Genomic DNA, 22,879 nt, shown 5'->3' with positions numbered 1-22,879 from the left:
ATCATTTAGCCAGGCGCCCCTTCCCTCTGCTAACACCGCTCTTACAGCATGGATACGTGTGTGTGTGTGTGACCTCCTTTGCCCTTTTCTTGCTCTGTGATCCCAAATTGCATTTGACTATTAGCACTCCCTAAGCCCTAAACCATCCAATTACAACACAATATTTTATAAGCTCACCAGTTCAAGGCTTTGAAGAAAAACGACTGTGTTTCTTCGTGCAGCTCTAACAACCGACCACGGTTCAATATAATCAACCATATTAGACAAGCACCTCGTTTAAAAACAACATTTGGCTGTGTCTCCCTCTTCCCGTCTTCCGACCCGGAGGACTATAAGTGCAATCTTTTGAGTCCATAGATATCGGTGATTGCATTCACTGGAACAGAATCACCAGAGCGCAGGCTGACAGCCACCACGTTCGGGTCAGATTCCTTCACAGTCTGCTGAATGTAAAGTACTGTAAAGCCACATAAATCTGTGTGCGCGCCCAAGCGAAGACTTCAAGGCAAAGAGACACAAACACCTCCGCTGGGCTTGTGTTTGGGTTTCACTGTGAGATTCATCGTTTTCCACTCATGTGAGGTGCAGTGGCTCGGGAGGAGGAGGAGGAGGATGGTTAAAAGCACCCGGGCAGGATGGACATTCATCGGTTCTACTCGTCTGCCTGACAGCTATGTGTTTGTGGGTGCGAGCGAGCAAAGTCCTGCCCCCCCCCGAGCTTTGATGTGACTACGGTGAGCGGCGTGAGAAGGTTCACTCCAATGTCTGTAAGAGGTGTTACACGTGAAGCTGGAGTCAAAGCACATGTAGCTCATAGCTGAGCACAAAGACAAGAAAGGGGGATCCACTCAGACACTGGCTTCGTACACAAGTAAATACCTCTTCGCTCACAAATCAACTCGTGCAGCGCGTTTGAAGTACACGAAAACCAAATCTTGCCATGTCGGCGGTAAGCGAGATGTGTGCGCCTGAGATGAAGAGTTGGCCCGTTAGACGTCGCCCGCATTGACGCACAGGCCAGGGGTCTCGCGGCAGACACCTGCCGTGCTCCTTTTAATGATCGCCCACTGGTGCCGACGGTGACACACACACAGGAGCGCGAGCATGCCAACGGACACGGGGTAGGTGATCTGAACAGGCCCCAGCTATCTTTGGCATCTCCTCTGCTCGGCAGGCTGCGGTGCCAGGCTGCCCAGGCAGGCGGCGGGGGCCATCTGACACGAACTGACACCGCCACCAGCTGTTCCCCAACCTCAGCCGAGTCAGTGCCTCGTGCCAGTTGTTTAAATACATGACGGACGTCTCACATGGTCTGAAGCGTCACCCTGACGATCAGCCCCGACTGGATCGAATTCTTTTTTTTTTTTTAAATGCACCAGGGGCAAATTGGTCACAGCGGTCAGCAGTCTTTCACCAAATTGTTTACACAAATCTTGAGTTTCAGACACTTGCTATCCTCAACCACCTCCACTCCAACCCCGGCTCTCGCTTCCCCACTTGCTGTGCTGCACTACATCATCTCACAGTTTCCCTAAACTGTCTAAGATCCATGCACTTCCTCTTTATTACTCACTCAACTCCAACCCTCTGTTCTTGGCCCTTACTCCTTTTTCTTGACGTTCACGTCTTCTCATCATAGAGTATCCTTTGCTGCCACCTACTGGTTGAAATAAATACTGAACACTCCTAAATAGTGATGGGGAATCTGTGTGCCCTTTCCGGGACTATGTAACACTACATGCTCATGAGGTATTTGAATGGTTGGTGAAACTACCAATCAGCGACAGAGGTTGAGAATAACGGTGGCGGTGCCAGTTTGTATCTGATGACATCCGTTCCTACACCACATCCGTCCGCTCGGTCTCCTGCCAGAAAAAAATACCAGGATTGTAAGGCTGCTATTTTAGAGATTTGTATACTGTAGAAATAATAAGGATATTTCTCTTTACATCCATGAAAACAGAGATGACGGAGACCTGGTTACTTTGTGTCCACGGGCAAAGTGTTCGGCTGACGTTGAGAACTGCAGCATGTGTTTTTCGATGGACAGTTTGGCAGGATCACTAATTAAACAGCACAATTTTGTATCGCTAAATAGACGATTGGTTAAGAGAAATGAACGGCCGTGGGATAAATCCCAAATGGTGATTAACTTGTGTAGAATCGACAAGGTATTTCAGCTTTAAAATTGGAATATGATACGCATCTATCTGCCCACCGGCCGTCTTCTGGACGCAGATAAAAATAGGAAAATAGAAGAAATTGAAAATTTAAACCATTTACATACACAGTGAACCACACCTCAGCAAAGAGGCCGACGGCATCCATAATGATATAGAGAAGGATACAATTTTAAATTGGTGATATGAACATGGAAGTGGAAGCAGAACTACAAAAGATGCCAATACTCTTTATCCACTTATTGTGTAATAAAATTATATATTTACTTAACAATAAAAGTAATTCATTATATTTCATAAAATGTGTGTTTTTAAAATCCTCCATAAGATATGAAAGAAAGTATATGGGGCCTTTTTCACTGCATGTAACATCCCCTCCACCAGTACAGGCGGATGACTTGAGCACTTTTCCTGAATTGGCCTGAGCACTATCTGGATGTATCAGTCTTTATCTTTGTGCCATACGCAACATGCTGCAGCTCCCATGAAGTCGCCTGCATATATATTTGCGACCGAGCCACGCACAACTCCATTTTGAACCAAAGAGGCATCAATAGACGACGTGACGACATCAGGTTGATCTTTGCGGTTCTTGTTGCTCTGCCTGTTGCCTTCATGGGCTTTTAGGGTCCGGACCGGCACCAAGTCCGACATTTGGACAGAGGTGAGGTTGCTCAGAGACGAGGCGGTGGAGCAGCAGGTGGAGCCGAGGAACGCGGAGGCCAGGCTGAGGGAGGCAGAGAGATGCAGACCTCCTGCTCACCAGGACCCTCCTGGAGGAGCTGAAGCGAAGCCACGCTGCCACGGAGAAGAGACTGAGAACCAGTGGAAAACGAGGAGAAGACCTGAGGAGAGACAACGTGGAGCCGTCGGCAGAGCTGACAGGTCTCAGAGCGACGCTTGGTGCCAGTGAGAACAGCAGGTAGAAGAGCTGAAGGCCGATCTTGAAGATGGGGCAGCTGAGCTTTTGTCCACACAAGCCAGAGTGGAGGTGAACGAAAATGAGCTGCGGCTCCTGCGACGCACGACCAAATGACTTGCAGGCTCAGAACTCATACCAACTCATCTTTAATGGACAGGGCGAACACCACTGAGCGCCAACTGGGTCTTCTGCTCACAAGGAGTGCAAAGCCGGCGTCTTATGCTGGTTTGACGGACTCAGGAATCGTAGGGCCTTACAATACTGCAACGGTCCTGACGTTCTGCAGGGTCTTCACCAATGTCGGCAAAGCCTACAGCTCAACCTCCGGTTGCTTCACTGCACCGCTGAAAGGAGTGTACGCTTTTAGATTTACCGTTCGTGGTAACATGATGGAAGGCGTCACAATGGGAGCGCAGCTACTCCACAACGGGAAGGCCATCGTATACAATTTGCGGACCTCGTCTACCAGTTTGAATCATTTTGAGTACCTGTCCAGCGCCGTTATCCTGGAGCTGAATGTCAGAGACGAGGTACATTCGGTTCCTCCAGGGAGGCGCGCAAATCTTTGACAATCACAACAATCACAGCACATTCACTGGCTTCTTGGTTTTCAGTGTGGGATCCAATGTAATGCAACTAAAAAAACGACAGGTATGGAGAAAAAAAGGCTGAAGATTGACATACTTGATGCAAACAATATATGAAAAATAAAAGATTGAAGGATTGGGTTTTTTTTTATGCCTGCGTATGTTTTATTTTTCGGTGATACTTTTTTCAGTCACTGTTTAAGCCCCACACTAAAAAGCCTTGTATTCTGTCCAGAAGATGGCAGTCGGAGGACGCCACAGGCTTCAGAAGCCTGGGGGGAGATTTGAGGAGTAATGACATGTGATGTACACGGTGATGTAAGCTTTTCTGCCGAGGGCTTGAGCAGATCATCAGAATCACATCTCGAGTAAAAACTTTTAAAGTCGATCCAAAAGGAAATACAAAATCCAGCTGCATGCGTCTGTCCATACAGCTAAAGTATCTGTCTGACGTGGGTGTGTAGACGGCCAGATGGGAGCGAGTGGAATGTACAGTGTAAACTGTCGATTGAAGCCTACGTGACACGGAGTGGCCGTATCGCCCCTGACGACCAGCGGTGCCAATACAAAGAACTGTAAGTGATTTGAGGGGACATTGAGGGCAGACGGGAACGCACGATGGGATGAGCTGGAACACAGTGTGATTCCTGTCCTCCCCACAGTCGGTGGACCTTTTTCACATCACAGTTTGGGCAGTCGTCCAACAAAACAATTAGCAAGTATGGGAATCCCGGGCCCCGCTCGCACACAGACCCCTCCCTCCCTGCTCTATCTCTCGTCCTCTCTGCAGCTGGCCCCAGGAGAGAGGCGGCCAAGTTTATTTTCTCCACGGTGGTCCCTTTGGGGTGGCGGCGAGGCCCCTGCCACTGATCTATTAGGTGCGGGTCCTTGAAGAGATGTCGGTGGGACTCTTTTATTACGACACCACTCAATCTTATTCTTCCATGTTGGCGGATACTCGGTCGTGTCCTTCCTGCATTAAGTGTGTAAAGTCAGCCGACGTCATCATCCCTGCTTGTCACTGAGAAAGTCGCTTTGATGACCACACATGGTTGACTGGTGAATATCTGAATGACAACTGAGAAAACCCCTGGTGAGATCTGTTAGGTGAAGAAGACCATGAGATGACGTCAAAAGCTGAAACTAAGTGGACCTTGAGGGGCTATTTACTTATCCAAATATGTTAAAATATCAAAATTGATGACTGTCAGTGAATATGGAAAAATATTTTTCTTTCCAGATAATTTACTTAAAATCCATTTGACATTTTACTCAATCAAAAGTATTATCAGCAAAATGAAAAGCAGAATGGCTCAAATTATTATCAGGTTTTTATATTATTGGATTATTACCACCAAGGCATAATTGTACGCAGCATATTTTACGTTGCGTCAGTGCAGGACTGTAGTGACCTGAGAGCAGGCTTCTCTAAAATAGCCTGACTCACGAGGGTTATTTTACAGGCATATTCCAGAGTTTCTGTTTACACTGAACCACTTTTAAGTTAGAAAAAAAAAAAGATTAAAAATAGAAGAAAAATACGAGGAAGTAACCCCGAGCTGCATACATGAACATAACTTTTGCCATGCTGCATGTATTTGCAATGCTATTTTTGAAATATGTAAAGAGATGTAGCCTGTTTCTCAAAAGGGGTGAGTTTTGTTGGCGCGTGACCTCTGAAGAAATTGAAGATGTTGTCAGATCAAGGGATGGAGGAACATAAAGAGAGAGAGATAGAACATAAATCGACCAACAAAGGGGGAGAAAGGAAAAATGTTGCTCTGCACCTCTACAGTCTGTTGCCCACACTCACTTTACCTCCATCCCAGTGAACCACAATGAGAGAGGGAGAGAGGGGGGGAGAGAGAGGGGGAGAGGCCTGTGTCAGCCTGCATAAATAACTGTCGACATGGTGTAAACACAGCGGTCATAACCCGAGCGAATTAAAACAACTGGTCCGGGCGGGACTAGAGCTCAGCGAGAAGTTTTTCTACCACTTTCAAATAAAAAAAACCCAACCAAAAATAAAATTTGTCTCTCAGACAACAACTCATGACATGCTCACTTCCGATTGGCTGGATCGCACATTCATCCAACCATTCGAGACATTCGTCTTGGTGTGATGCTGTATGAAATGACCATATGAGTATTCGATGTCGTCGTGATTACGCACGCCCCCCGGGGAGGCCTACAGCGACATTCAAACATATTCAAATGTCAAATGATATACCTGCATCCCCGACATTGCATCTGCAAGAGTTAAAATGACAAGAGCACAGTTGACTTTCGGGGTCCCCGGATAATCCTCGAAGGCCAACGAGTGTTTGTGTAACGACGAGCACGTCCAGCGTTATCTCATAGAAACAACAGAGGGAGGCTGATCTGACTGACGAGAGAGGTTAGCAGGTCAGTGTTGGCCCACACACGGAAATAAAAATAACAATAAGGGTATAGGGAGGGGGGAAATACGTGCAGCACACAAACGTGATACAAATATATATTTATATACATTTAATCTGTACAACCTTTGGAGACAGTGGACGGATATCGTGCGCACGTGGCATCCGTCATATTGCAGCTGCCAAAACAGGTCTGCACGAATAGAAAGAACAAAATGAAAGAAAAAAGGATCTGCAGGGTATTAAAAAAAAAAAAGAGAGAGGAAGAAGAAGAAAGAAGCTATTTAATGCACGCGGATTATCTTTGAACCAGCAAAGACAACAATGAGAGGGGTAATGCATTTTTTTTAAATAAAAATTCATACGGGAACGAGTAAGGAGAGAGTCGAACACTCCCTCCAGTATTCCCACTCGGAAGTCTGCAGAGATGAGACGCGCATTTCAGTCACTTTTCTTTTTCTTCTTCTCCATCCTTCTTGGAAAACCATTGTTCCCTTGACAACGCGTGTGTGTGTGTGTGTGTGTGTGCGTGTGTGTGTGCGTCCGCGGCTGCATCAGGACGCCGTTGTTCCGCATAACCTCGTTGTGTTCAGCATCTCCTTCAGCTCGTTCTCCGGTTTACCCGCGACCATGAAAGGCCACGTCTGCGGAGGAAAACAACAGGAAACGGGTTATAGGCCAAACGAGCAGATCAAAATTGAAAATAAAAAAAAGAATTAATATCACCAACGTGTCATTGATTCACATTCATTTTGGGGGCAGCTTTTTTTTAAAAAAATATTTTTTTATCAGCAGCACTTCATTTTTTTTTAATGCTCTAACATTCATTTGAAATGGTTGAACAGAGTTAATCAAACATATCCCGATAAAACATCCCATGAGGGATATTTTAGTTATTTGCAGAATGAATGAATTTATTTGCACTCCTGGATCAGCTACATCATTTTGAAATGATTCTCTGCCATACATTTGAGGCCTAAATATTTGCAGGCCTGTGTCCTGATGTTTGATCGTGCAGGTTGAGTGTTTCGTTAAGTCTGATCGCATGAACAGAATACCACTATCTTCGATACTGTATGCACCTGCTCATTATTATTGGTGCTGTGACACACGAGGCCCCTCGCAGGCCACACTGAACTCATGATGCCGACAACTCCAACACATCCTAGTCTTTACTATTAAAAATGGATCTGTTCATAAAAAAAACATCATTGCGTTCTAGCTCAATAATTCACCAACTCTGCAGAATACTGCATGCGAAAAAAAAAAATCTGAATTGGACTCGTTCAAACGAACGCGGGCGTCGCGCACGTGCAGGCGGGTTTTGCTCACCAGGTTCACAGGGTGGATATATCCCTTCTCGTATTTGTCGTTGGCCAGTATCTGGCGGAGGTGCGAGATGTAGCTGGACGCCAGGCGCAGCGTGTCCAGCTTGGAGAGCTTGGTGTCCGAGGGTACCCAGGGCAGGGCGGTCTTCAGCCGGGAGAAGGCTTTGGACAGGACGCGCATCCGGGCCCTCTCCCGGGCGTTGGCCGCGTTCCTCTGCACCTGCTTGCCCTCCTGCGGAGCCTCGCCCTTACTGGACGCCGTCTTCCGCGAGGCTGTCTTCCTCTTCTTGCCGGGCGCCTTCCTCCGCCCGTCGTTTGCGCAAGGCCCCTCGCAGTTGGAGCTCTCCTCCTCCTCCTCCTCCTCCTCCTCCTCCGTCGTGCTCTCGTTGGAGTCTTTGCCGGAGGAGCCGAACTTCAGGATGCCGTCCAGGAGCTCGTCGTCGACGTCGCTGAGAGACCCGGTGGACATGGCGAACTGTCTCCGACCGCAGCGGGCTCAACACATGGGCGCAGGGATGGAAGCGCAGCACTGGACAGCGTAACTGACGCGGGGCAGCGAGACGCGCGCCGGGGGTGATGCGTTCACGGACTGCTGACTGTGCGTGGAGGAGCCCACTTTTTTATCTCCGCGACCGGAGAGAGGGCGTTACCACATGCTGGGAGGAGACACGGGCACTGATCTCACTTGGTTTCCAGGGCCCCGAGAAACCCTGCAGCCCCCAACAAAATACAGAATAAGTTGTTTATGTTAAAAAAAAAAAAAAAAAAAATTAAATTAAAAAAACGCTCTTCAGACTGAATGAATTATGTCGAAGAGATAACTTGGGGTTTTCACAGGAATCCCTGCTTTTTTGGGCCTCCCTAAACTTTTCCCAAAAAGTCAGGAGTCCCTGAACTTTACTTTTAGAGGGATTGTGTGAGTAACCTATTTGTAAACAAAATAAATACACAAACAAAGAAAAAGAAGAACAAGAAGCAATAATTGGAAGTGATATTCAGAGGTAATAATTTGCTCTGATGTCTATTCTCAACCTAGAGCACACGTGACATAATCCTGACAATAAAATCACACCAGGGTTCAAGATGAAATCTAATTCTTTGTGTGTATCATCTTGTTTAAGATGTTTATTATGATGGTTTAGAAATTAGAGTTTAAAGATAACAAATCCAATGTTTCATTAGCTATTTCATGCTGTTTGAAGAGGTTGCATTGCTTTCTCCTCAATGAATCATTCGATTCTTATACGATAATATTTTAGACTAATTATCAGATATGAGAGTATTCGGTATTTTAGCCTGTCCCGCTCACAGGATCCTGCAACTTTTCATCAAATCTTGCCAGTTAAACCGGATAGAGTGCAAGGACAGGGGGGTGTCACGTCTCGAATCACAAACTGGCGCCTCAGTCCCCTCTGATGTAACGGATACCCGGCACCCACAATCCCCTGTTTGGCCTTCCACATCATTCCACACTGATGCTCCATGAGCTGGTCCACTCAGGGCCGAGTCCAAACAACACACATCTCTGGAGCTGGAGCTGCTGCACAGTGGAAAAGGTTTGGGCGCGACAGGAGAAAACTGTTCATAGTCGTGTGCATTTTGTACCCTCACTTTTTTCATATAAATGAAATCTTTGAGAATCTTTGAGAGCAATGAGACACGTGGTGTGATTTTGAATAACTTGAAGCTGCAGATCTTTGTTGCTGGGATGCAGGATTTTGAGTGTGTGTGTGTGTGTGTGTGTGTGTGTGTGTGTGTGTGTTTCAGACACTGTGCCTTTGCCTGCACAGCTGAAGCGTGTGCAAGGATAAGAGGTGTGTCTCCTGAGAGCTGACCTCTAACCCCCTCCCTTCCGGTGTTACAGTGCATCTAAACAGGCACCGCTGCCACGTTTTACCCAATGACACGGAAGCAAATATGGCAAAGTTGGCAGAGCTGCGTTATTCCAATCGGAAAAGTAGAAATAGAGATGAGATACAGAGAGATCTTATATATATATATATATATATATATACATGTAATCAACAGTTAAAACCATATAGACAAAGACATCCACAGTGAAAATGGGATCAAAAATATAAAATATATATATATACAAGGAATCAAAATAGAGAGACATTGTAGACATTACTTAAATACAATGAAGTGTGTTTTTTTAAATTCTTGACGAGAACGAAGGAACAAATATTACATATCTAAGAGAACGAGATGTTTTGGAAAGAAGTTCACATGAGTGAGCTGAGAGAGAGAGAGAGAGAGAGAGAGAGAGAGAGAGAGAGAGAGAGAGAGAAAGAAAAAACAAAGGTGAGGGGATGGACAGAGAGGGAAGAGAGGAAGAAGGCGCTTAATCTCCTGGGTGGGCTGGAAATCAAAGCACTTAGTGGAAAAGTAATAATAGAGTCTGCTAGATTGATGATCACCTCTGAGATACATGGATACACCAGAGAGTAACAAAGAGAGTGAGGGAGAGGGAGGTGAACTAAAATAGCTCATGTAAAGACTTGCCTTTTCTCTCTCTCTCTCTCTCTCTCTCCCACGTGTCGATAAAACACAGGCCCTGATGTAATAAAGTCCTTACTATTATTTGAACTTGCCAAGATTTTAAATCTCACGGTGAAAATGCACAAGCATGTAAAGTCATCAGATAAAACAAAGTTACCGTCAGTGTTGAGAATTTTTTTTTTTTTTTCGCGGGGACTGTTTTCCCCCCCCTCTCGGAGCCTCGGTTTCACACGCATGGTGACATGAGGCAACAGGTGGAGAGGGGATGGGGGGTGGGTGTGAGAGAAATGGGGAGAGACAGAGAGAAAAAGAGGGGACCCCGGCAGTTATGGAGCGACATGCTGCTAATTAGCCGGTTTGGGGTCAAAGGCTAGGCTGGTCGTGTGATGTCACCACGAAGGGACGGGTTCCAGATGTTGCTCGCAGGGCCGCCGAGGGGGACACCTGATTCCTCGGGGTCATTATCATTTCTCTCACACACACACACACACACACACACACACACACACACACACACACACACACACACACACACACACACACACACACACACACACACACACACACACACACACACACACACACACACACACACACACACACACACACACACACACACACACACACACACACTTTAAAAAACAACTATTTATGCTTAGGAATCAACGCCCCGCACATTAGAGCTGGCGAAGGGCTGTACAAATGTCAGAGTTGGTAATGAATTGATATTTCCTCAATTCAGCTTAATAAATTCAACTTTATAGCAGCACCAAGTGGCACCCCCCCCCCCCCCCAACCTCCTGTGTGGAACATTTGACTGATGTGAGAGGAAGGGAGTAATATCAAACAAAATTCTGTTTTATTTACTGGAAAAACATTCCACATGTATTTTTTTTCTTCGTGGCTCAACGAATGAAATGGAAAAACAAACAACAGAATGAAAAAAAGAAAGAAAACATAGTTGCCTGGTTGCCGCACACAAACACAATCAGAAACTGTAATCTTGGAGTGAGGCTTAGGGTGAGAAAAACATCATCCATCTATGTCTGAGTGCGCCAGTTCCCTGTCCCTTATCACAGCCGTACTCCCCCTCCACACGCACGCACACGCACTCACCCACGTATGCTGACATCGCTTTTCACCTCAGTTCAAGTGCCTCTAAAGAAAAAAAGAGGAAAAATCAAAGCAAAATAACTTAAACAGAGGTTGCAGAGAGTGCAAACATACAGCGGGGAGAGGAGAAAGACATCGCAAAAGGATGCGGCGGACGAACCCCGGCAATAAGAGAGAATTATGAACATGTTTATGGGAGTGGAAATATCCTATTATATTTCAAAAAGACAACAATCCTTTGATATTGTGTGACAGGAACATCCGGGGGGAGGCAAACGGTGATCCTCCAGAACAAGACTGATATTCTGTCATAGTGTAGGTTAATGACCTGGAAGTCTTGTCCTTACAGTGTGAGGGAGCTGGAGTGAGTTGGTCTCTGGAATGTGTGCGTGCGTAGATGCACACTTATCTGTACAAGTGTGTGCATCTGTGTTAAAAGTGCTGCATTTCACAATGTGTGTGACGGATGGATATGGATCTTGTGGAACTTTTGAAATCGGCAAAGGGGGGGGGGGGGGGGGGGGGGGGATTTGTGAAATGTCCACTCAGGATTGGCTAAACCTTCTTCTCCTCCATCAGGCCGACCGAACGACCAGATGACAGGGTGGGATGCTTTTCACTGTGCTCGTCAAATGTGGTGTCGTAACGAGTGAAGGAGGATTATAGAGGGCATTTTCTCAAAACCCATATACCCATTCACACACCAAAGTCACCTTTACAGTAGGCCGGTTGAATTTGAAAATGCTGCTCGCATGGAAAAAAATGTGCATGGAAAGCCTGTGTTGGGATTCAGAGTGAGTGTGGACAAAGTTTTAGCGTGCTGTTCCTCTCTTTATTGGTCAGTGGCCGTTAGAGACAAAAGTAGAAATATTATTCATATCATAAGCAGACAGAGGGAGGTCAATAACAAATCAACCTTGGGGGAGGAGAAGAGTGAGACAGCGCAGACTGGAGAGAAAACATCACATTTACATAACGCTGCTTTCAGGCGTGAACTGAAGTCCAGACATTTTCCTGAACTGTATGCGAGAAGGCAAATGACTGCAAATGTTGCCCCGGGACGTTTTTTACTGAAGTTAAATGTCTAGAAAATGCCCCAGTGAGCCCCAGAATACAGCAGGAAACAGCAGGATTCATGGCGAGCGAGGGGGCGCTCTACCCACGCGCCACCTCTTGCCTGAATGTTCCGCAAAGTTTCCTGCTGTTGCAAATGAGTCTGACTCGGACGATCTCTGGAAAGTGTAGAGACCCAATTTTCCAGAAGTTAATGTCTGGAAACAGCGACAGATGGATGCAAAGCATCCCGGGGGATTGTTGCTGAAATATCCCATCAGGCACTGCTGCCTTGGTGGTTCTACACCACACACACACACACACACACACACACGCACACGCACACACGCACACACGCTGTGTTGGCTTGAGGTTGAATTGGCTGAGCGCCCAATGTGTCCTGTCGGAAGTAAGCGAGATTTGATGCAGCTGCAGTTCGAGTGTGTTTGTGTGTGTGTTCTGTGGTAGTATGTGGCACTTTGTTAAACCTCCACTGCAGCCTCTGCTCTGACATGTGGCCTGGTGATCGGATGCACAGATAAAAGCAGTGTGTGTGAGTGTGTGTGTGTGTGTGTGTGTGTGTGTGTGTGTGTGTGTGTGTGTGTGTGTGTGTGTGTGTGTGTGTGTGTGTGTGTGTGTGTGTGTGTGTGTGTGTGTGTGTGTGTGTGTGTGTGGCAGCAGGGCAGGGTGAGACAGTGCTGGGTTTCAGAGTCAGAGGTCTGGTCTCTGTCATTGTGATTGAGGCTACAGTTTATAAACACAGAGGGACGCTGCTCAGTTTTCCACAGTGGTACCATTTGGATGTGCATGTGTGTGTGCGTGTGTGCGTGTGTGCGTGCGTGCGTGCGTGCGCTCGCTCTCACCAGACCAGAGCTCCCAGTGCTCCCAGTGCCCTTCTAAATCCTAAATCCAGCAGTCGTTCATGCCCCCCCCCCGCGTTCTCCGTCTCCTTCACCCAGATCTAGCCCCCCGCCCCCCGCTGCTGTTGTTCGAATTCTGGTCAGTTCAGTCTAGCCAAAACAAATAGAGTCACAACAGTAGGGGGAAAAAACAAGCTATGCCGCCAAGATGCATTCACACACTTCATGCTGTTTAAAAACTAACGTGCATTTTCAAAGTGGGATTCAGCTTCTTGTCCACAAACCAGGTTAAACAGACTCTTAAGGGTCACACAAACAGGCAAAACCTGACATCAATAATGTCAAATACATTCGTTCAGTTAATGGTTAATTTTCACTTTTTTCTCCCAAACAGACACATGATAATAAATGCATAACTACAGATAAAATTACAAAAAGACCTACGGTTTACCTTAAACCATCAACTTTGCCGTTATATTCCCCTAGAGGATGCTATTATGTGTAAATACAAAGATTGTCCTCCCGGTATTCGAGACATTTCACTAAATTAAAGTTTGTCGTTCCTGCCAGATGACCCCACGGTCTCAGCCTCATCCTCGTCTCTCAGACACATCCGCGCGGATGAAGGAATGTCTCCTTTAACTAAGCCTCTGTGAGACTGAACTCTTGGTCATCCCAGTCAGTCTCTTTGTCACTACTGCTCTCCGGCAGTATCCCAATCAAAATCACCTCCTCTTCCCTCCCTCAAGGCCAACCAAGGCCAGGGGAAGCCTGTCATGTTTCATTGACTATTTATCCTTCTCTGACAATGGTGCGTCTGCCTCCCAGCCGTACTGCTGGGACTATATGCAACATAAGAAACATCAGTTCTTGCCTGACTCAGTATGCCGCCAAAGTCTCGACATGGTTATCTCTCGTCTCGATTAACGCAACGCCCTTCTGCAGTGAACAGAGCACGATGAAACCCTAACAAATGGTCCAGAGTGCGACAGCGTGTCAGTGTCTTCAATTTTGGTCCGTCACTCTGCTGCTCAGTGACCCCCCACTAGCTCCCCATCCGGGCCTTTGCTCCCACCGGCCACTACATTCCTCCAAGGAACGTTGGCGGGCATTGCCAACCATGCACACAAGGCGATCGCAGTCCAGTCTCGTTTGTGGCTCCCTGATGGTGGAACAGGCTACCAAACGCTTTGAACCTCTTGAGGACTCATCTCTTCCACCCATCTTCCATTAACATGCTAAAATCAGTGTTGAGATGGTAACCTTGCTCTATTACAAAGGCACATAAAGTTACGAAAAATACAACACAAACACCAAAAAGGACATTAGCGTTAAAATGAAATTTTAAACTAAGTGTCTCACACACTCAAATGTTTGCAGTGTTACAAAATGTAGTTCTCAACGCACCTTTGTAGAGATTCAACATTGAACTTCAGATGCTAGATTTCGGATTTAAGATGGAAGGAATGCTTGGATCACTGGGATTCAAGTCTTTTAATAAAGTGTGTCCAAACGTACAGGTCATGGAAGTAAAAAATGTTAAATCGCTGCACTGGTCTAATCCCTGGCCGATCACTGTAGATGAACGGAGATAAATGTCCAGATCATCATTGCACACACCTAATTAGCAGTGTAACGCTGGACTGTCGCCGATATTATTCACACCTGATTAGTCAGGCTGTTGTTATTATGGAGGGCGATGATGGAGAGGGATGATAAACAGTGCTGCACCCTTATTGGCTGGATCAGGTTCTACACTTTGATCTTCTTCCTCCTCATTACTCATGGGGGAACGACAGGTGTGTGTGTGTATGTGCGTGTGTGTGTGTGTGTGTGCGGTGCGTCTGTTTATGTGGACATTTTTTGTGGTATGTTAAATAAGGTGCGCAGATTCCTGAGTTGTTTGGGGGGGAAGCATGTATTTATCGAGAAGCCTGTATTTATATTTATTATCATCATTTATTTTTCCTTGCAGATGCTTAAACAGCTGCATCTTTATTTTATTCTGTCATGAACTCATGACCCCCCCCCCCCCCCCTCCCAAGATGACCTCACCCCATCATATCTCGAGATTCAGCAGTCTGGGTATAGCTCATACTTGCGCACTCACAAACAGGCCACTGACACCACTATCACGTTGGTGGTAATTACTGCAGCCCGTGGTGCAGAGAGGGAGACAGACAGAACATTATCCGAACCCGGGAAGACAGATAGGAGCAGTCCCTAAAGACACCACTGTTTGTACAGTTATGAATTTCTTTGCAATGTGTCTCTGCAGGGGGAGGGTCGGTCTGCTCTCGTGTGCATGAACACACTCCAGGCTCGAGTAAGATACACCCACATAACCTGCCGATATCTCTGGATGAACCAGCCAGAACTGCTGATAGCTGGGGAAACCTCTGCCTTCCTGGGCGAAAAGATTGCGCATATCCATCTTCCTCCCCGGTTGCTTCCCTCCAGTCCTACAATCTCGCCCCCCCCCCCCCCCCCCAAATCCCACAGGGAACCATCATCCCCCCCAGTCCAAAGATCGAGGCTCCTCCTGGGCAACTCCGCTGATACTCCCTCCACTCCAGGATGATGCACAGGGAGGGAACTTGTACAAACATTGCACATTTGACTTATGTGTACACACACCCTCACACACTAATATACTGTACACACACACGCAGAAAGGCAGACAGAGTATACAACAACATATCTCCTACACTTGTAATATAAACATGAAAATCCATTGGGTTTTTTAATGCCAGCAAAAATAGGATTGCAGAAATTGAAAGAACGACAAAGAAAGAAATGTGAAAATATGAAATGGACCAGGCATGTTCAGCTGTTCAGGACTCTTGATTTGGCATTTCACAGAATGGTGGATGTGTGTGTGTGTGTGTGTGTGTGTGTGTGTGAGTGTGTATGTTTTAAGACAACTGACCTTAGCAGCAACTTCTTACACCTCATTTCAACCTTATCTGTGTTTGTGCCAGTGTGTGTTTCAGTTCTCTCCCGTGGGACCACAGACATTATGCTACCGGAGGCTAACAGGAGATGACTTAGAGGTGAGATGTGAACTGTGATAAAAAAAAGTGCCCCACACGCACACGCGCGCACACACACACACACACACACACACACACACACACACACACACACACACACACACACACACACACACACACACACACACACACACACACACACACACACACACACACACACACACACACACACACACACACACACACACACACACACACACACACACACACACACACACACACACACACACACACACACACACACACACATCCAACATTACATCTCGAGGGACCCCTGAGATCCTCTAAACCCCAAGTCTCAAGGCAGGAAGCCCACAAGTGTGTAAGTGTGTGTGTGTGTGTGTGTGTGTGTGTGTGTGTGTGTGTGTGTGAATGAGCTCATTAGTACGTGCACATGTTTGTTTGTGTGAGTGTGTGATTGTGTGAGAGAGAGAGACCCAGCTCCGGTGCAACTAACAGACAGGTCCACTTAGTAGCAGAGGACAGACACAACAGTGCCTCACCTACGCCGTGATCACAAACAGATGTCTGCTCACCTCTTCGCTAAATGTTAGCTGCAGAATTTAATCATCAGATTTTTATGCTAAACAATATATTTGTTTGCATATTTCTTTGACGACACTGCTGCATATTCTGTTTAAACAGATGAAAGATTTCACATTTCCTGTGTCAGCATTCGAACTGCATAGAAGAAAATTGCTCACAAAACATTATTACAATATCTCAGTTATTATACTATATTATATTATCAGTGGTAGTAATATTACGTATTTCATTGTATATTGTAATTTGCCCCTTACTCTGAATTGCTGCTACTTATGACTTCTGTGTCACTTGAGTTTGTATTTGCAATACCTGTTGGAAACCTGCTGGAGAACTGCATTCTGTTTTATTATATTCTATGTCTAATCTCATTGTATGAGGAATAATACAATGACATAAAGAATTTCAATTTCAATTCATTGCTGGATAGAATTCTATTTTATTTGACTATTTTTATTCAAACCTGCACTCATTCTGTCTGTGGGTTTTTCCCCATAGGGATCAATAAAGGATAATCTTATTTTAATAATTAAAAAAATTGTGCCCAACAAAATCAAAGTGCAACCAGCAAGTCACCATTGCAGCTAAGTTCAGCAAAGTCATTCAGAGAGATATCCATCTATATGCATTATGAAATAGACAGATGTGTCTGAGGGAAGCCAGATCTGTCGCATTTTTCACAAAGTTGTGTGTCTTTCACTTCTCACATCTATTGTACATGTAAAATTGTTAATTTGAAAATCATCTTTCATGAAAGCAATTGTGAACGTAACTGAGAAAGAAATCAACACTAGGCATTTGTAATAAATATTCAGAGGAAAAGGAAAATTACTAACTAACTGCAAAATACATTATTACAAAGCATTAGACAGATAACACAGCATATACACATGCATGTGTATGTGAATATTTTACTTGCTCACCTTTTCCAATCTTGATTCAATTTATTTTGTCTTCCAATATTGGCAAAACGTTAATGCTCAATACTTTCACTTAGGGAAAAAATGTCTTGTTTTACGCAAGATTAAAGATAATCTATTTTAAGCGGAATCACTGTGGATAAGGCGTCCAGGGACTAATCATAAACCTCAATGAGGCTTTCCTGCTCTTTTTTTTTTTCCAAACGTCACAGTTTCTTCTTGGTTTGGGTAAAAAACACAGAGCAGATCAATCAGCGAAATGGTGGTCCTTATCTATCTCTTTCCCCCTGGATGCTAATTAAAGACAATAAACCCTGAAGATCATTTCTCTGCTGCTCCAAACTTAGCGTCACCCCTGCTCCTCTCGCACCCACACACACATGGTCAGATGGGCTGAGAGAGAGAGAGACACACACACACACACACACACACACACACACACACACACACACACACACACACACACACACACACACACACACACACACACACACACACACACACACACACACACACACACACACACACACACACACACACACACACACACACACACACACACGGTTGTTGGAGGCAGGTGTGTGTGTGGGTTAATGTCATGACGAACTTGCATGGGCAACACACAGAATGATAAAAATAGTGTCAGAGCTTTTTAAATACACATAAAGCTACATCTTTCAAACACACACACACAAAGATTCATCTCTTTGTGTGTCCAAGTTTAAATCCCTCGTTTATCTTCAGTCCACGCCTTAAACACAGGTGCTTAGAGAGTTTACAGCTGAGAGTCCGATGCCAGATATCATGATATCATGCAACTACATTCAAGTCCACTCCGTCTCTCTCTCTCTCTTACACACATAATTCCCACAGAAAATTCCCCTCTGCTTCACTTATCACAAACACGCAGACTCTCTTAAACTTTGGTTTTTTTCCCCCCCACTCACCAGCTCAGTCAGTCAATGCGCAGACATTTATTTAGCGCAGAGACAGAGAGTCTCATGAGCAGACTGGCCCCTAAGATTTTTATTGAGCAAGAAGATAAAAAGGCCGGTTCTGCTCTGCGTCCATTAGGGCTAAAATGGCCAAAAGAGCGTCTGATGAAATGGAATAAACTGTTGTGGTTATCTTCCCTGGCTGCCGCGGTGGAGGAGTGCCAAAGAGAATGAGAGCGACAACACACTCACAAAACTGCACATTGCTGCACGGACGCAAAATCATTCTCGCACACACAAAATCGACCCCTCCGTGGTATTGCCCAGGTCTGTATTTATCCCTAACCATAACAGAGCAGGCAGATAATGGCTGATGGGACAGTCGTAAAAATAACCTGGCACAGGTCTGTTTGGATTAACCTCCTCTCCTCAACCCTTCTCCATCCTTCCATTTTGTTTTATTGCTCTCTTCTTTTCTTACTCCTCATTTCTATCTACCTATTCATCTGTCTATCTATTCATCTATACAAAGTACGAACAGAAATTGTGGATTAAGAATTTTTTTATGAACAACATTATTTCCCCGCTCTGCTATTCAAGATGAATAATGCTGTTTTACTGTAAGTTTGTAAACTTGTATGACAAAAATTAAAATGAATAAATACCAGATTGTAGGAGTCAAAATCACTAATGTGCTCCCACATTTAAAATGTTTCTGTTACCCAGGACACCAAGGATGGGCCTTAGGAGTCATGTTCAGTCAGACCGGAAACAATAATGTTGAAACCCAATAACAAGAGAGGACATTGTGGCCCTGTAAAATGCTGATCCTCATGTCTGATGAGAACGGGAGGCCAATATGTTATATCTCGGTGGACAACGGGGCAACAATATATCTGACACAGCTTTATTGGCTTACACTCTTTAATGACTTCCTGCAGCGAGGCTGAAGGAGACGAAGGGAGTCTAACTCACTTTATTTTCCTTTTTTTTTTTTTTCACTCTCTGTTGTTGGACTCTCGTTGAACTATTCATGGTCGTCTTTACCCCGTTACCTGTGTCAGCTCCTCACACCAAAGGCTGATTCCTTGTCCGTTTCTCTCTGTCTACCCCTTTTGCCATTATTTGGAGAGTCTGTAAATGCCTCTTCAACAAGATAAGTATATGACCTTGTCTATGTGTTGCTTAGTGTACCTCTCTCTCTCTCTCTCTCTCTCTCTCTCTGAATGACTCAGATGGGGTTACTAATGAGCAAATGTTCAGATGATGAAGCCTTTTTCCAAGAATCCTTTCTCCCAAACGCCGTGGCCTTTGGATGACTCCCCAAGGAGACCATTAATTTAGATATCAGTGTGTGTGTGTGTGTGTGTGTGTGTGTGTGTGTGTGTGTGTGTGTCTGTGTGTGTGTGTGAGACAGTGTGTGTGTACATGTGCGTGGGCATGCCTTGTGCGTAAGCGGAAGATTTTGGTGGCTTTGTTTTATCTCACACAAACACAATAATGAGCAAAAGCAGATCAATAAGAGAGTGTGCACATTTGCAAAAACTGTAACAATGGCGCAACACTGCTCAAATCGTACCTTGAATCTCTAAGCCGCTAAAACACAACAACCCCCCAAAACACACACACACACACACACACACACACACACACACACACACACACACACACACACACACACACACACACACACACACACACACACACACACACACACACACACACACACACACACACACACCCTCTTATCACATATCCCTCCTTCCTGTCATCATTCTGCAGCTTCACCCCAACTCGCTCCCCAAACACCACCCCAAAACATCCTTCTATGTCAACACTTCCCAGCCCCCATTCCACACAAATTCAGACCTTTACCAGCATAAAGTTTAGGGGACCACGCACGCACGCAAGCAAGCACGCACGCACGCACGCACGCACGCACGCACGCACGCACACAGGAAACGAGTGCCAATATCTTTGGCACTTTTGGCACCCATCCTCTCCTCCTATATTAACCTACACAGTAGACATTAAGACACACCGTGACAATGATGCATTTCTCTCCCCGACTGAAAGATACACACACTTTATCTCTGAGGGTAACCAGGTGTGTGATTGAGGGGAGCTCTGACGAGCCCCCTCACCGATTGTTCTGTGCCCAGACCGACGCTTCCGCGCTCTTATGAGCAGTCCGAGTTTTTGGTAGTGCTCTGTTTCTTAGTGCGAGAGGAAGAATCCACTCCACATGACGTACAGCAACTCCTTCTCTATCCAAACACTGTCTTGTCTGAGGTGCTGACAAAACGGCCAGCAGGCCCCCGGTTCGGTGGCGAAAAACAAATTGTTAGTTCATCTTTGTGAATAATAAGGAGCCACAGAAAAAGATATCGCAATCAGGGATTTTCATGTAATTCCAAAAGCATCGGTTTTTAGGCTTTTTTATGTTTTTGTTTTTTCCTACTAAAGCTCATCCATTTTAAAGCAATATATATAATATACAAATTCAGTCTAAGGATAGAGGGAGCTTTGCGTTGAAGCTCTCTGGGACAAACTTGTGAAATCGAATCTCTCATGTTGCAGACAGAGACAAAAGACTAAAAGTTGAACAGACGGGAAGCAGAAATACACACAAACACACAAAACATCAGATCAAGTAAAAAGTTATCTATAAACATTGTCACAGCACAGTTATCATATGAAAATATATATATTTAAAAAAAAAAGAATAAGCGCAAATGACAAGCTGCTGTACTCTAATTTAATACATGTCTCACCAAGAGACTTGGATTTCCCCCTGGCCCAGCTTTTCGGTTCCCTTACTCTGCAGAGAGCAGGTGATTCCTCTGCAGACTCGCGCTACACCAGATAATGCTAATGGCAGCATTATCATTTCCAAAACTAGTCTAAACACGGCTTAGGCAGGGAACTCCATGACATCTGTGCAGGTGTGTTAATGTTAGTCCAGTAAATCAGACATTGAGCGTTGGAGGGCTCGTCCCTCTGTCTGGGTTCGGGGCTCATGTCTGGAGCTGTGACTGGAGGAGGTGAGTAACAGAGTGGAATGGTTTTGTGGTGAGAATTTGGGCAGATAAACTCACTTCATCAACACAAAAAAGAATGAAATTTTTTGACTGCAGACAGATGGCAAATAGAAACATGTATGATCCGTATTTCCAGAAAGGTGCTGTTATGTTTGTTTTCCATGAAACAACTGAATTTGAATCGTGGTGAGTGAATTTGTGAATTTTGATGAGAAGTACAGAGAGTACATTGGTCTAAAAAAATCCACGCCAACATCCCATAATCGAAGGTTTTAGGGGATAATGCATACGTTTCTACAAACCTGCTTTCAAGTACGTCTGTATACAGGTATAAATTTGGCTGAGTGTGTATGCACATGAAAACAGTGTGTTGGCTGGTGCCCCTGAAGCCTGGCTGACTGGTCCCAGTAAGAATGGAGCTGATATAAACAGGCTTGGCCGTTCCCACGTCTCTGTTTACACTGGGAGACCCCAGAGCAGCACTACCAGAGCACTGGATTCCCTCTGCACGACAAACTCACACACTATCCATCTCCGTCTCATACAGAAACACTTACTCATAACTACACACATTCAGTACGTGGACTTGCAGATTGATTATTGTGCACATCTGAGCAGCAACGCGGCGACACACCCACACACACACACACACACACACACACACACAAATAAGACCAGCAGCGGCTCCAAAGGTGCAGTCAATCTAATGTATTTGCCGTTCCTCGTCGACTCACTACGGTCTTTTGCTCCACAATCAAACTTGTATCTATATAAGTGTCCAGTTTCCAGTCTGTTCACTGCATCCCACCTGACCAGCTCACTCCCTGCCTAAGAGTTCCCACAAAGCTCCCAAACCGGCGGTGACCTCAGTTTTTACAACACTATCACTAAGACACTCAAAAGCTTTAACTCCGCTCTCTAAGTCCTTTTGAAATGAGCTTGTGATGGACGGCCAATATAAACAGAACACTGGGGTCCTGACAAACACGCCCAGTTTTACAGGCAACAGTGAGGTCACCCCAGCACCACATCTCTGCAAAAAGATGCATCTGCAGATGTTGACGTTTGCAGATTGTAAAAGAAAAGGTCAGTGTTTTTATAAAACCATGAGATGACAATGAGATTTAGGTCCTGGTAAGATTAAGAGTTTTGGAGAATGTTATGTGAACTTGTCGATCTTCTGTCAAAAGAATACCAAACTGACCAGATCATCCGGACATTCAGAAGAAAATACAGCTTCAGAATGTGTGGATACGTGGCCTCAATTTTTACCATGGTAGATATTATTGTTCCACCCAATAACAAACAGTTGATCATATTCATTATATCAGTGTCATGTTTGATAAGTGTAAAAATAAAACATAAAACAAGCCAACATAACCAAAAGCCAATAAACCACAACTCAGATCAACAATATTTTTACACATACACACACATATGCAC

The 22,879-nt window shown here is 45.2% G+C and overlaps 1 protein-coding gene across 1 annotated transcript; it reads right to left on the bottom strand.

Moving 5' to 3' along the window:
- Positions 1–6,174: 6,174 nt before the first annotated feature.
- On the bottom strand, positions 6,175–8,039 carry tcf21 (transcription factor 21). Its single transcript, XM_035616675.2, has 2 exons — positions 7,421–8,039; positions 6,175–6,732 (listed from the first exon to the last, which is right to left on the bottom strand). The coding sequence occupies exons 1-2, from the start codon at positions 7,883–7,885 to the stop codon at positions 6,643–6,645; spliced, it is 555 nt and encodes a 184-aa protein (XP_035472568.1). The 5' UTR covers positions 7,886–8,039; the 3' UTR covers positions 6,175–6,642.
- Between the last annotated feature and the right edge of the window lie 14,840 nt (positions 8,040–22,879).

The sequence above is a fragment of the Scophthalmus maximus genome, chromosome 18, assembly GCF_022379125.1.
Source record: "Scophthalmus maximus strain ysfricsl-2021 chromosome 18, ASM2237912v1, whole genome shotgun sequence".
Taxonomy (NCBI): domain Eukaryota; kingdom Metazoa; phylum Chordata; class Actinopteri; order Pleuronectiformes; family Scophthalmidae; genus Scophthalmus; species Scophthalmus maximus.
Note: the sequence above shows the minus strand (reverse complement) of the source record. Positions and strands in the feature narration are given on the sequence as shown.

Bases quoted from the DNA above. Each gene is read 5' to 3' on its own strand.
- tcf21 (XM_035616675.2), bottom strand. From the start codon at position 7,885: ATGTCCACCGGGTCTCTCAGCGACGTCGACGACGAGCTCCTGGACGGC. The intron at 6,733-7,420 runs GTGAGCAAAACC...TTTCCTCCGCAG, and splicing joins ATATCCACCCTGTGAACCTG to ACGTGGCCTTTCATGGTCGC.